The sequence below is a fragment of the Hyperolius riggenbachi genome, chromosome 11 (genome assembly GCF_040937935.1).
Source record: "Hyperolius riggenbachi isolate aHypRig1 chromosome 11, aHypRig1.pri, whole genome shotgun sequence".
In the NCBI taxonomy this organism is placed as follows: Eukaryota; Metazoa; Chordata; class Amphibia; order Anura; family Hyperoliidae; genus Hyperolius; species Hyperolius riggenbachi.
This window is the reverse complement of record NC_090656.1, coordinates 248,214,720-248,229,383: the sequence shown is the minus strand read 5'-3', so window position 1 is coordinate 248,229,383 and position 14,664 is coordinate 248,214,720. Positions and strand designations below refer to the sequence as shown.

The following is a 14,664-nucleotide window of genomic DNA, read 5'->3' as shown; positions in this document are numbered from 1 at the left end:
TGTAGTTGCCATTGGCAGGGATTGCTATGTATAGAGTGCTTGGGGGTAATCAGTAACAAGCTGCTCCCCATCCCCTTCTTGCACCTCTGACACTGTAGTTGCCATTGGCAGGGATTGCTATGTATAGAGTGATTGGGGGTAATCAGTAACAAGCTGCTCCCCATCCCCTTCTTGCACCTCTGACACTGTAGTTGCCATTGGCAGGGATTGCTATGTATAGAGTGCTTGGGGGTAATCAGTAACAAGCTGTTCCCCATCCCCTCCTTGCACCTCTGACACTGTGGTTGCCATTGGCAGGGATTGCTATGTATAGATTGCTTGGGGGTAATCAGTAACAAGCTGCTCCCCATACCCTTCTTGCTCCTCTGACACTGTAGTTGCCATTGGCAGGGATTGCTGTGTATAGAGTGCTTGGGGGTAATCAGTAACAAGCTGCTCCCCATCCCCTTCTTGCTCCTCTGACACTGTAGTTGCCATTGGCAGGGATTGCTATGTATAGAGTGCTTGGGGGGTAATCAGTAACAAGCTGCTCCCCATCCCCTTCTTGCACCTCTGACACTGTAGTTGCCATTGGCAGGGATTGCTATGTATAGAGTGCTTGGGGGTAATCAGTAACAAGCTGCTCCCCATCCCCTTCTTGCTCCTCTGACACTGTAGTTGCCATTGGCAGGGATTGCTATGTATAGAGTGCTTGGGGGTAATCAGTAACAAGCTGCTCCCCATCCCCTTCTTGTGCCTCTGACACTGTAGTTGCCATTGGCAGGGATTGCTATGTATAGAGTGCTTGGGGGTAATCAGTAACAAGCTGCTCCCCATCCCCTTCTTACACCTCTGACACTGTAGTTGCCATTGGCAGGGATTGCTATGTATAGAGTGCTTGGGGGTAATCAGTAACAAGCTGCTCCCCATCCCCTTCTTGCACCTCTGACACTGTAGTTGCCATTGGCAGGGATTGCTATGTATAGAGTGCTTGGGGGTAATCAGTAACAAGCTGCTCCCCATCCCCTTCTTGCTCCTCTGACACTGTAGTTGCCATTGGCAGGGATTGCTATGTATAGAGTGCTTGGGGGGTAATCAGTAACAAGCTGCTCCCCATCCCCTTCTTGCACCTCTGACACTGTAGTTGCCATTGGCAGGGATTGCTATGTATAGAGTGCTTGGGGGTAATCAGTAACAAGCTGCTCCCCATCCCCTTCTTGCTCCTCTGACACTGTAGTTGCCATTGGCAGGGATTGCTATGTATAGAGTGCTTGGGGGGTAATCAGTAACAAGCTGCTCCCCATCCCCTTCTTGCACCTCTGACACTGTAGTTGCCATTGGCAGGGATTGCTATGTATAGAGTGCTTGGGGGTAATCAGTAACAAGCTGCTCCCCATTCCCTTCTTACACCTCTGACACTGTAGTTGCCATTGGCAGGGATTGCTATGTATAGAGTGCTTGGGGGTAATCAGTAACAAGCTGCTCCCCATCCCCTTCTTGCACCTCTGACACTGTAGTTGCCATTGGCAGGGATTGCTATGTATAGAGTGCTTGGGGGTAATCAGTAACAAGCTGTTCCCCATCCCCTTCTTGCACCTCTGACACTGTAGTTGCCATTGGCAGGGATTGCTATGTATAGAGTGCTTGGGGGTAATCAGTAACAAACTGTTCCCCATCCCCTCTTGCACCTCTGACACTGTAGTTGCCATTTGCAGGGATTGCTATGTATAGAGTGCTTGGGGGTAATCAGTAACAAGCTGCTCCCCATCCCCTTCCTGCACCTCTGACACTGTAGTTGCCATTGGCAGGGATTGCTATGTATAGAGTGCTTGGGGGTAATCAGTAACAAGCTGCTCCCCATCCCCTTCTTGCACCTCTGACACTGTAGTTGCCATTGGCAGGGATTGCTATGTATAGAGTGATTGGGGGTAATCAGTAACAAGCTGCTCCCCATCCCCTTCTTGCACCTCTGACACTGTAGTTGCCATTGGCAGGGATTGCTATGTATAGAGTGCTTGGGGGTAATCAGTAACAAGCTGTTCCCCATCCCCTCCTTGCACCTCTGACACTGTGGTTGCCATTGGCAGGGATTGCTATGTATAGATTGCTTGGGGGTAATCAGTAACAAGCTGCTCCCCATACCCTTCTTGCTCCTCTGACACTGTAGTTGCCATTGGCAGGGATTGCTGTGTATAGAGTGCTTGGGGGTAATCAGTAACAAGCTGCTCCCCATCCCCTTCTTGCACCTCTGACACTGTAGTTGCCATTGGCAGGGATTACTATGTATAGAGGGCTTGGGGGTAATCAGTAACAAGCTGTTCCCCATCCCCTTCTTGCACCTCTGACACTGTAGTTGCCATTGGCAGGGATTGCTATGTATAGTGTGCTTGGGGGTAATCAGTAACAAACTGTTCCCCATCCCCTTCTTGCACCTCTGACACTGTAGTTGCCATTGGCAGGGATTGCTATGTATAGAGTGCTTGGGGGTAATCATTAACAAGCTGTTCCCCATCCCCTTCTTGTACCTCTGACACTGTAGTTGCCATTGGCAGGGATTGCTATGTATAGAGTGCTTGGGGGTAATCAGTAACAAGCTGTTCCCCATTCCCTTCTTGCACCTCTGACACTGTAGTTGCCATTGGCAGGGATTGCTATGTATAGAGTGCTTAGGGGTAATCAGTAACACGCTGCTCCCCATCCCCTTCTTGCACCTCTGACACTGTAGTTGCCATTGGCAGGGATTGCTATGTATAGAGTGCTTGGGGGTAATCAGTAACACGCTGCTCCCCATCCCCTTCTTGCACCTCTGACACTGTAGTTGCCATTGGCAGGGATTGCTATGTATAGATTGCTTGGGGGTAATCAGTAACAAGCTGTTCCCCATCCCCTTCTTGCACCTCTGACACTGTAGTTGCCATTGGCAGGGATTGCTATGTATAGAGTGCTTGGGGGTAATCAGTAACAAACTGTTCCCCATCCCCTCTTGCACCTCTGACACTGTAGTTGCCATTGGCAGGGATTGCTATGTATAGAGTGCTTGGGGGTAATCAGTAACAAACTGTTCCCCATCCCCTCTTGCACCTCTGACACTGTAGTTGCCATTGGCAGGGATTGCTATGTATAGAGTGCTTGGGGTAATCAGTAACAAGCTGTTCCCCATCCCCTTCTTGCACCTCTGACACTGTAGTTGCCATTGGCAGGGATTGCTATGTATAGAGTGCTTGGGGGTAATCAGTAACAAACTGTTCCCCATCCCCTCTTGCACCTCTGACACTGTAGTTGCCATTGGCAGGGATTGCTATGTATAGAGTGCTTGGGGTAATCAGTAACAAGCTGTTCCCCATACCCTTCTTGCACCTCTGACACTGTAGCTGCCATTGGCAGGGATTGCTATGTATAGAGTGCTTGGGTGTAATCAGTAACAAGCTGCTCCCCATCCCCTTCTTGCACCTCTGACACTGTAGTTGCCATTGGCAGGGATTGCTATGTATAGAGTGCTTGGGGGTAATCAGTAACAAGCTGTTTCCCATCCCCTTCTTGCACCTCTGACACTGTAGTTGCCATTGGCAGGGATTGCTATGTATAGAGTGCTTGGGGGGTAATCAGTAACAAGCTGCTCCCCATCCCCTCTTGCACCTCTGACACTGTAGTTGCCATTGGCAGGGATTGCTATGTATAGAGTGCTTGGGGGTAATCAGTAACAAGCTGTTCCCCATCCCCTTCTTGCACCTCTGACACTGTAGTTGCCATTGGCAGGGATTGCTATGTATAGAGTGCTTGGGGGTAATCAGTAACAAGCTGCTCCCCATCCCCTTCCTGCACCTCTGACACTGTAGTTGCCATTGGCAGGGATTGCTATGTATAGAGTGCTTGGGGGTAATCAGTAACAAGCTGCTCCCCATCCCCTTCTTGCACCTCTGACACTGTAGTTGCCATTGGCAGGGATTGCTATGTATAGAGTGATTGGGGGTAATCAGTAACAAGCTGCTCCCCATCCCCTTCTTGCACCTCTGACACTGTAGTTGCCATTGGCAGGGATTGCTATGTATAGTGTGCTTGGGGGTAATCAGTAACAAACTGTTCCCCATCCCCTTCTTGCTCCTCTGACACTGTAGTTGCCATTGGCAGGGATTGCTATGTATAGAGTGCTTGGGGGTAATCAGTAACAAGCTGCTCCCCACCCCCTTCTTGCACCTCTGACACTGTAGTTGCCATTGGCAGGGATTGCTATGTATAGAGTGCTTGGGGGGTAATCAGTAACAAGCTGTTCCCCATCCCCTTCTTGCACCTCTGACACTGTAGTTGCCATTGGCAGGGATTGCTATGTATAGAGTGCTTAGGGGTAATCAGTAACAAGCTGCTCCCCCTCCCCTTCTTGCTCCTCTCACACTGTAGTTGCCATTGGCAGGGATTGCTATGTATAGAGCGCTTGGGGGTAATCAGTAACAAGCTGCTCCCCATCCCCTTCTTGTGCCTCTGACACTGTAGTTGCCATTGGCAGGGATTGCTATGTATAGAGTGCTTGGGGGTAATCAGTAACAAGCTGTTCCCCATCCCCTTCTTGTACCTCTGACACTGTAGCTGCCATTGGCAGGGATTGCTATGTATAGAGTGCTTGGGGGTAATCAGTAACAAGCTGCTCCCCATCCCCTTCTTGCACCTCTGACACTGTAGTTGCCATTGGCAGGGATTGCTATGTATAGAGTGCTTGGGGGGTAATCAGTAACAAGCTGTTCCCCATCCCCTTCTTGCACCTCTGACACTGTAGTTGCCATTGGCAGGGATTGCTATGTATAGAGTGCTTGGGGGGTAATCAGTAACAAGCTCCTCCCCTCCCCTTCTTGCACCTCTGACACTGTAGTTGCCATTGGCAGGGATTGCTATGTATAGAGTGCTTGGGGGGTAATCAGTAACAAGCTGTTCCCCATCCCCTTCTTGCACCTCTGACACTGTAGTTGCCATTGGCAGGGATTGCTATGTATAGAGTGCTTGGGGGTAATCAGTAACAAGCTGCTCCCCATCCCCTTCTTGTGCCTCTGACACTGTAGTTGCCATTGGCAGGGATTGCTATGTATAGAGTGCTTGGGGGTAATCAGTAACAAGCTGCTCCCCATCCCCTTCTTACACCTCTGACACTGTAGTTGCCATTGGCAGGGATTGCTATGTATAGAGTGCTTGGGGGTAATCAGTAACAAGCTGCTCCCCATCCCCTTCTTGCACCTCTGACACTGTAGTTGCCATTGGCAGGGATTGCTATGTATAGAGTGCTTGGGGGTAATCAGTAACAAGCTGCTCCCCATCCCCTTCTTGCTCCTCTGACACTGTAGTTGCCATTGGCAGGGATTGCTATGTATAGAGTGCTTGGGGGGTAATCAGTAACAAGCTGCTCCCCATCCCCTTCTTGCACCTCTGACACTGTAGTTGCCATTGGCAGGGATTGCTATGTATAGAGTGCTTGGGGGTAATCAGTAACAAGCTGCTCCCCATCCCCTTCTTGCTCCTCTGACACTGTAGTTGCCATTGGCAGGGATTGCTATGTATAGAGTGCTTGGGGGGTAATCAGTAACAAGCTGCTCCCCATCCCCTTCTTGCACCTCTGACACTGTAGTTGCCATTGGCAGGGATTGCTATGTATAGAGTGCTTGGGGGTAATCAGTAACAAGCTGCTCCCCATTCCCTTCTTACACCTCTGACACTGTAGTTGCCATTGGCAGGGATTGCTATGTATAGAGTGCTTGGGGGTAATCAGTAACAAGCTGCTCCCCATCCCCTTCTTGCACCTCTGACACTGTAGTTGCCATTGGCAGGGATTGCTATGTATAGAGTGCTTGGGGGTAATCAGTAACAAGCTGTTCCCCATCCCCTTCTTGCACCTCTGACACTGTAGTTGCCATTGGCAGGGATTGCTATGTATAGAGTGCTTGGGGGTAATCAGTAACAAACTGTTCCCCATCCCCTCTTGCACCTCTGACACTGTAGTTGCCATTGGCAGGGATTGCTATGTATAGAGTGCTTGGGGGTAATCAGTAACAAGCTGCTCCCCATCCCCTTCCTGCACCTCTGACACTGTAGTTGCCATTGGCAGGGATTGCTATGTATAGAGTGCTTGGGGGTAATCAGTAACAAGCTGCTCCCCATCCCCTTCTTGCACCTCTGACACTGTAGTTGCCATTGGCAGGGATTGCTATGTATAGAGTGATTGGGGGTAATCAGTAACAAGCTGCTCCCCATCCCCTTCTTGCACCTCTGACACTGTAGTTGCCATTGGCAGGGATTGCTATGTATAGAGTGCTTGGGGGTAATCAGTAACAAGCTGTTCCCCATCCCCTCCTTGCACCTCTGACACTGTGGTTGCCATTGGCAGGGATTGCTATGTATAGATTGCTTGGGGGTAATCAGTAACAAGCTGCTCCCCATACCCTTCTTGCTCCTCTGACACTGTAGTTGCCATTGGCAGGGATTGCTGTGTATAGAGTGCTTGGGGGTAATCAGTAACAAGCTGCTCCCCATCCCCTTCTTGCACCTCTGGCACTGTAGTTGCCATTGGCAGGGATTACTATGTATAGAGGGCTTGGGGGTAATCAGTAACAAGCTGTTCCCCATCCCCTTCTTGCACCTCTGACACTGTAGTTGCCATTGGCAGGGATTGCTATGTATAGTGTGCTTGGGGGTAATCAGTAACAAACTGTTCCCCATCCCCTTCTTGCTCCTCTGACACTGTAGTTGCCATTGGCAGGGATTGCTATGTATAGAGTGCTTAGGGGTAATCAGTAACAAGCTGCTCCCCCTCCCCTTCTTGCTCCTCTCACACTGTAGTTGCCATTGGCAGGGATTGCTATGTATAGAGCGCTTGGGGGTAATCAGTAACAAGCTGCTCCCCATCCCCTTCTTGCACCTCTGACACTGTAGTTGCCATTGGCAGGGATTGCTATGTATAGAGTGCTTGGGGGTAATCATTAACAAGCTGTTCCCCATCCCCTTCTTGTACCTCTGACACTGTAGTTGCCATTGGCAGGGATTGCTATGTATAGAGTGCTTGGGGGTAATCAGTAACAAGCTGTTCCCCATTCCCTTCTTGCACCTCTGACACTGTAGTTGCCATTGGCAGGGATTGCTATGTATAGAGTGCTTAGGGGTAATCAGTAACACGCTGCTCCCCATCCCCTTCTTGCACCTCTGACACTGTAGTTGCCATTGGCAGGGATTGCTATGTATAGAGTGCTTGGGGGTAATCAGTAACACGCTGCTCCCCATCCCCTTCTTGCACCTCTGACACTGTAGTTGCCATTGGCAGGGATTGCTATGTATAGATTGCTTGGGGGTAATCGGTAACAAGCTGCTCCCCATCCCCTTCTTGCACCTCTGACACTGTAGTTGCCATTGGCAGGGATTGCTATGTATAGAGTGCTTGGGGGTAATCAGTAACAAGCTGTTCCCCATCCCCTTCTTGCACCTCTGACACTGTAGTTGCCATTGGCAGGTTTTGGTGCGCCGTATCCATTGTTATGTATAGAGTGCTTGGGGGGACCCCATTGTAAAACTTGCATCGGGGCCCACAGCTTTTTAGCTACGCCACTGGTCCGGTCTATAATTACAAGCCCCTATGCAATGAAGTTAAAGTAATTTTCCCTCAAAAAATATAGATTAAAAAAGCTGAGTCCCTAAGGCAACTATTTATGTATTTTTTTAAACTGTTTTTTTTAACAAGTGTTTTTTTATTTGGCGGGGGGGGGGGGGCGCTGGGGGGGTGTAAGTTATAAAAAAATGTTAATATTGTGATATGTGTGTGTATGTATGTGCCTGTAATTTGTAACGTGTGTGTAAATTTACTTTTTGGCCACAAGATGGCGCTGGCGAACACTCCCCCGTAATAGGAAGTAATCACTTTTTTTTTTTTTTTTTTTACTTTTAACTACACTGTAACTTTTTCCTGTTTTATGAATGGATTCATTCCACGCATTGCAAATGGGTAGAGGACCGCTCGGCCCTCTTCCCCAATCCCAGATCGTGGTGACCAGACGGTAAATAGCAGCGGGAGCGGCGCACACACGTGCGGAGCGGCGGCGCGAGCAGGTGACTTATTAGGCTCCCGGTCCCCAACGGTGCAGAGTCATCCTCTACTGCGCCTGCACGAGGGCCGCTGTCAATCACTCGCACGTGGTGTGGTGTGTACTGCGAGTGATATTCCCTTCAGGGTGGATCTAAACTCATAAAAGAAAAGATTAGCCACAGCATGGTAATGGGGGAAAAATACTGATATCAATGTATGGAAATCTTAAAAAAAAGCATTAGGGCCTATTTTCACTGGGTGCCGCATCTGTTTCCAAATCGGATGCAATCCCGTGCTGTTGCAAAGCTGTAGTAGAATCGATATATCCATGCCATCCACAGCTATAGGGATATCGGATGCGGTGTGCGAAAGACTGCAGCTGGCACTTTTTCGGTGCCAATTGATTTCATTTGGCTGCAGTTCCTGCTTCCAATATTGTGTGCGGAAAATGGACGCCATTTGCAGCTAGAGGAAATAGGCCCTCAGTCTTTCCTGCAGAGGCTAAGCTTTGCACAGCTGTGAATCACAGCTACTGATAAGCTACTCACACTCTGATGTAGCTAAACAAACATGCATATCTACAGCACCTAGTGCCCTTTTCCACTAGCTGAGATCCAATCAGAAAATCGGATCACTAGCCGTTTGTGGATCGCAACAATAATCGCGTTGTTGTGTTTATACTGGTGCAATTCTGTTTTTTTTGCCAAATCGCAATCACTGGCCTGCTGCAATTTAGCTGCGTTTGCGCACCTATACAAAGTTTAAAGTATAGTAGCACAAGAAAATCACATAGCAATCGTGCCGCTATACGATTTTCCCCATGATTCAGCAATTTAAACTTTTTTCTCCTGTTGGAAACCTCAAGCGCAAATGCACCGCTATTGCACCATACACCTGACAAAATCACAGCAGTGGAGAAAGGTAAGGCGATTACATCGCTGCAAGATTGTGCATGCGATTGTGTTTTCTAGTAGAAAAGGGGTTCTTATTTGTGGAATGAAAACTTTTCAATGTGTGCTGTGCAAAAGTTCGGGTCCACTTTTTAAGTGTACTTATGAATGACGCCCTCTGTGGCCCCTCACCCCTGTCCCTTTAACAATCCACACTGTGTAAGATCTATGTATTTATTTTACAGTCACCCTTTATAGTGTCGTTATTTCACCTGTTTTGTAGATACGATGACCTCCTGGTGGTCCCCATCGTAGAGAACACACCCGAAGAGAAAGACCTGAAAGATCGCATGGCGAGGGCCATGACCGAGTACCCGGACTCCTGCGCTGTGCTGGTCCGCCGCCACGGGGTCTACGTCTGGGGGGATACCTGGGAGAAAGCTAAGACCATGTATGTATGTGTAGGAAGACCCATGGAATGACCTGGACTGACTAAGCTTTGGTCAAAGGGAACATTAAAGCAGGGTTGTGGAGTCAATACAAAAATCACCCAACTCCGACTCCGCAGTTTATGAAACCACCGACTCCAGGTACCCAAAATGACTCCGACTCCTTAGTCATCATCCAACTTTGACTCCAAACTCCGACTCCTCAGTTTATGAAACCACCGACTCCAGGTACCCAAAATTGCTCCAATTTCTCGACTCTGACTCCACAGCCCTGCATTAAAGGGGAACTGAAGTTAGAGGTATACGGAGGCTGCCATATTCATTTCCTTTTAATCAATACAAGTTGCCTGGCAGCCCTGCTGGTCTATTTCTCTGCAGTAGTATCTGAATAACACCAGAAACAAGCATGCAGCTAGTCTTGTCAGATCTGACTTTGAAGTCAGAAACACATGATCTGCTGCATGCTTGTTCAGGGGCTATGGCTAATAGTACTAGAGGCAGAGGATCAGCAGGGCTGCCAGGCAACTGGTATTGCTTAAAAGGAAATAAACATGGCAGCCTCCATATGCCTCTAACTTCAGTTCCCCTTTAAAGGGAATATGAAGTGAGGAGGATATGGAGGCTGCAATATTAATTTCCTTTTAGGAAGTATGTCACTGGGATTGCCAGCATTTGCATCGTTCCGCGCTTGCACACCGCACTGCCGCCGCCAACAAATAAAACATTTCTGCGTCACACATTGACTTCAATGCATTTCACCATAGCTGCTGATGTCGCACAGTAACACGCTGTTGACTTTGCGGCAGATCGGTGACGAATCCAATATTAATGTGCAAATGATTAGTCAATGTTACCTCCTCCATGTAGTATGAGGGCTCACAGACTGAATACTATAAACAGATTATGTATCTAAGCCAGGGGTCCCCAAACGTTTTGGGTCGAGGGCCGGGTCAACATTCTTCAGACTGCTGGGGGGCCGGAGTATACATAGAAATCTTTGAGGACCAGACAGTGATGCATACTAAAGTGACAACCTTCAGTCCAATTGGACAACAGTGTCACCTGATGTGGAATTGGATTGGAAACCAGCGAATTACTGCTTTCTGGCTTCATTCTATATGTGGACACCAATATTTAAAAATGTAGCTGACCGCATCTGATACATTTTGTGTGTGGGGGGGCCGGTAAAAAAGCCTCAGGGGGACACATTCGGCCCGCGGGCCTTAGTTTGAGGACCACTGATCTTAGCTCTCATACTACATGGAGCTGAAAACAATGGCCAGTCATCATTATTATTATTGGTTTATAAAAGCGCCACAGTTCGTGGCACTGTACAAAGTAATAAACAAATATGGCATGCAAAATACAGACAACAGTGTACCAAATATACAAAATACAGAGTTGGTACAAAATACAGAATTGATAATTACAGTGACAAAATGATTATTTGTGTAACGTTAAAGGGGCACTATGGCGAAAAATTGTAAAATGTAAAATATGTGCAAACATAGACAAATGAGAAGTACGTTACGGTTTTTCCCAGAGTAAAATGAGCCATACATTACTTTTCTCCTATAATGCTGTCACTTACAGTAGGCAGTAGAAATCTGACATTACCGACAGGTTTGGGGCTAGTCCATCTCTTCATAGGGGATTCTCAGCAAGGCTTTTATTCTTTATAAAGATATTCCCTAAAAAGGATTTAAACAGTGTTGTTGGCCAGCTTCCCTGCTCCCTACACAGTTTTTAACACAGCCATTCACTAAGTGCTTTTGAAAATAAATAAATCCCTGAGACCCCCCCATGAAGAGATGGACTAGTCCAAAACCTGTCACTTCTGTCAGATTTCTACTACCTACTGTAAGTGACAGCAACATAGGAGAAAAGTAATTTATGGCTCATTTTACTCTGGAAAAAACATACTACTTATTTGTATGTTTGCACAAATTTTACAATTTTTCGCCATAGTGCCCCTTTAATAAACGTGTAACAAATTCCAAGACGCAAAAGGGTGAGAGAGCCTTGCCCTTGCAAGCTTACAATCTAATTCAATCAAGCCTGTGAGGTTTGCGTTGCACAGTTTTAGGCACTCACCTCTGGCAGAGGAAGCCTCCGGATCCTATAGACCAGGGGTGTCAAACGCAAATACAAAGCGGGCCGAAATTGAACCCTGGTACCAAGTCGCGGGCCAACCACAATGTCTAGTAGCCATCTCCCTCAATAAATTTCCCTGGTGTCTAATGGCCCCCCTCCAACCCCTATACAGCTCCCTGGTGTCTAGTGGTCCTCCTTTCTCCCTTATACAGTTCACTGGTGCCTAGTGGCTCCCCTACCTCCCCTATACTGTTCCCTGGTGTCTAGTGAACCCCACCCTCCCCTATACAGCTCCCTGGTGTCTAGTGGTCCCCTCCCCTATACAATTCCCTAGTGTTACCTCCCCCAAATGTCTTCCCTGGTGCTCTATGGCTTTACCCCAATGTAGCTTCCCTGGTGGTCTAGAGTGGGCCAAATATAATGCAAAATGGGGAAACCACTTGGGGGGCTAAATTTAATGTCTCTGAGGGCCAGATTTGGCCCGCGGGCCGGAGTTTGACATGTATACTATAAAGGCTTCCCTCATCCTCTTGCGCAGTCTCGTTCTATGGTTTGGACCTCTGAAGTGTGGCCTTCCTGCGCATGCGTGCTAGCTCCATCCGGCTCTGGCGGAAATAGCTGAGCCCGATCAGGTCCATGCTATTGCCCAAGAATGCCGAACGGAGCTAGCGCACCCGTGTGAGCTGCACACAAGCGGACTATTGTGGTCTCCCACCACTGGAACGAGACTGCAGAGGAGGACAGGGGGAGTCTCTTTAGCATCCAGCGGCTTCCCCCCTCCCCAGGTGAGTACCCCGAAGGGGCCCTTTTACATTTCTCAGGTACCCTTTTAACTCCAGGTTGCATACAATTTGCATTAACTGCATGCAAGCCGGAATCCTTGGCATCTGATTGGCCGTCTCTGATGGTGACTTTGCTTCTCTTGCAGGTGTGAGTGCTACGATTACCTCTTTGACATCGCAGTGCAGATGAAACAGCTGGGATTGGATCCGGCCGCTCTCCCCACAGAAGAGAAGGGAATGGTTTGATCCAGCCCCGCCCCTCTGTTTAAAGCACAATAAACCTGCGAACTTTATCCAAACAATCTGTGAAGTGATTTGCACTTTCTCCATCATTCATTGCTCACTGTGATGATGTCACCTCTAATTTTATTATCTCCTGACATTTGCCCCATTGCGGCCCCCGTAGGAAGAGCCAGTCATACCCAGTGTTGTGTTCTCAAACCTGAACAGTCAACTTTTAATAAACATTATGGGAGGTAAGTGTGTGTTTGTTACTTATTCTAAAAGCCACCTTGTGCATTAGTGCGCACAGTAGTCACACACCATGCATTGGTGCGCACAGTAGTCACACCATGCATTAGTGCGCACAGTAGTCACACACCATGCATTGGTGCGCACAGTAGTCACACCATGCATTAGCGCGCACAGTAGTCACACACCATGCATTAGTGCGCACAGTAGTCACACACCATGCATTAGTGCGCACAGTAGTCACACACCATGCATTAGTGCGCACAGTAGTCACACACCATGCATTAGTGCGCACAGTAGTCACACACCATGCATTAGTGCGCACAGTAGTCACACACCATGCATTAGTGCGCACAGTAGTCACACACCATGCATTAGTGCGCACAGTAGTCACACACCATGCAGTAGTGCGCACAGTAGTCACACACCATGCATTAGTGCGCACAGTAGTCTCACCATGCATTAGTGCGCACAGTAGTCTCACCATGCATTAGTGCGCACAGTAGTCACACACCATGCATTAGTGCGCACAGTAGTCACACACCATGCACTAGTGCGCACAGTAGTCACACACCATGCAGTAGTGCGCACAGTAGTCACACACCATGCAGTAGTGCGCACAGTAGTCTCACACCATGCATTAGTGCGCACAGTAGTCACACACCATGCATTAGTGCGCACAGTAGTCACACACCATGCATTAGTGCGCACAGTAGTCACACACCATGCATTAGTGCGCACAGTAGTCACACACCATGCATTAGTGCGCACAGTAGTCACACACCATGCATTAGTGCGCACAGTAGTCACACACCATGCATTAGTGCGCACAGTAGTCACACACCATGCATTAGTGCGCACAGTAGTCACACACCATGCATTAGTGCGCACAGTAGTCACACACCATGCATTAGTGCGCACAGTAGTCACACACCATGCAGTAGCGCGCACAGTAGTCACACACCATGCATTAGCGCGCACAGTAGTCACACCATGCATTAGCGCGCACAGTAGTCACGCACCATGCATTAGCGCGCACAGTAGTCACGCACCATGCATTAGTGCGCACAGTAGTCACGCACCATGCATTAGTGCGCACAGTAGTCACGCACCATGCATTAGTGCGCACAGTAGTCACACACCATGCATTAGTGCGCACAGTAGTCACACACCATGCAATAGTGCGCACAGTAGTCACACACCGTGCATTAGTGCGCACAATAGTCACCGTGCATTACTGCGCACAGTAGTCACACACCATGCATTAGTGCGCACAGTAGTCACGCACAATGCATTAGTGCGCACAGTAGTCACATACCATGCAATAGTGCGCACAGTAGTCACACACCATGCATTGGTGTGCACAGTAGTCACACACCATGCATTGGTGCGCACAGTAGTCACACACACCATGCATTAGTGCGCACAGTAGTCACACACCATGCATTAGTGCGCACAATAGTCACACACCGTGCATTACTGCGCACAGTAGTCACACACCGTGCATTACTGCGCACAGTAGTCACACACCATGCATTAGTGCGCACAGTAGTCACACACCATGCATTAGTGCGCACAGTAGTCACACACCATGCAGTAGCGCGCACAGTAGTCACACACCATGCATTAGCGCGCACAGTAGTCACACCATGCATTAGCGCGCACAGTAGTCACGCACCATGCATTAGCGCGCACAGTAGTCACGCACCATGCATTAGTGCGCACAGTAGTCACGCACCATGCATTAGTGCGCACAGTAGTCACGCACCATGCATTAGTGCGCACAGTAGTCACACACCATGCATTAGTGCGCACAGTAGTCACACACCATGCAGTAGTGCGCACAGTAGTCACACACCATGCATTAGTGCGCACAGTAGTCTCACCATGCATTAGTGCGCACAGTAGTCACACACCATGCATTAGTGCGCACAGTAGTCACACACCAT

The 14,664-nt window shown here is 48.6% G+C and overlaps 1 protein-coding gene across 1 annotated transcript in view; it reads left to right on the top strand.

Annotated features, from left to right (window-relative positions):
- APIP (APAF1 interacting protein) overlaps positions 1-12,724 on the top strand; it is a 64,358-nt gene extending 51,634 nt beyond the window's left edge. The window contains exons 6-7 of the mRNA XM_068261580.1: positions 9,203-9,370; positions 12,391-12,724. Coding sequence (XP_068117681.1) covers positions 9,203-9,370; positions 12,391-12,490 — 268 coding nt within the window. The 3' untranslated portion in view covers positions 12,491-12,724. The remainder of the gene's footprint in view (positions 1-9,202; positions 9,371-12,390) is intronic.
- Positions 12,725-14,664: the final 1,940 nt, after the last annotated feature.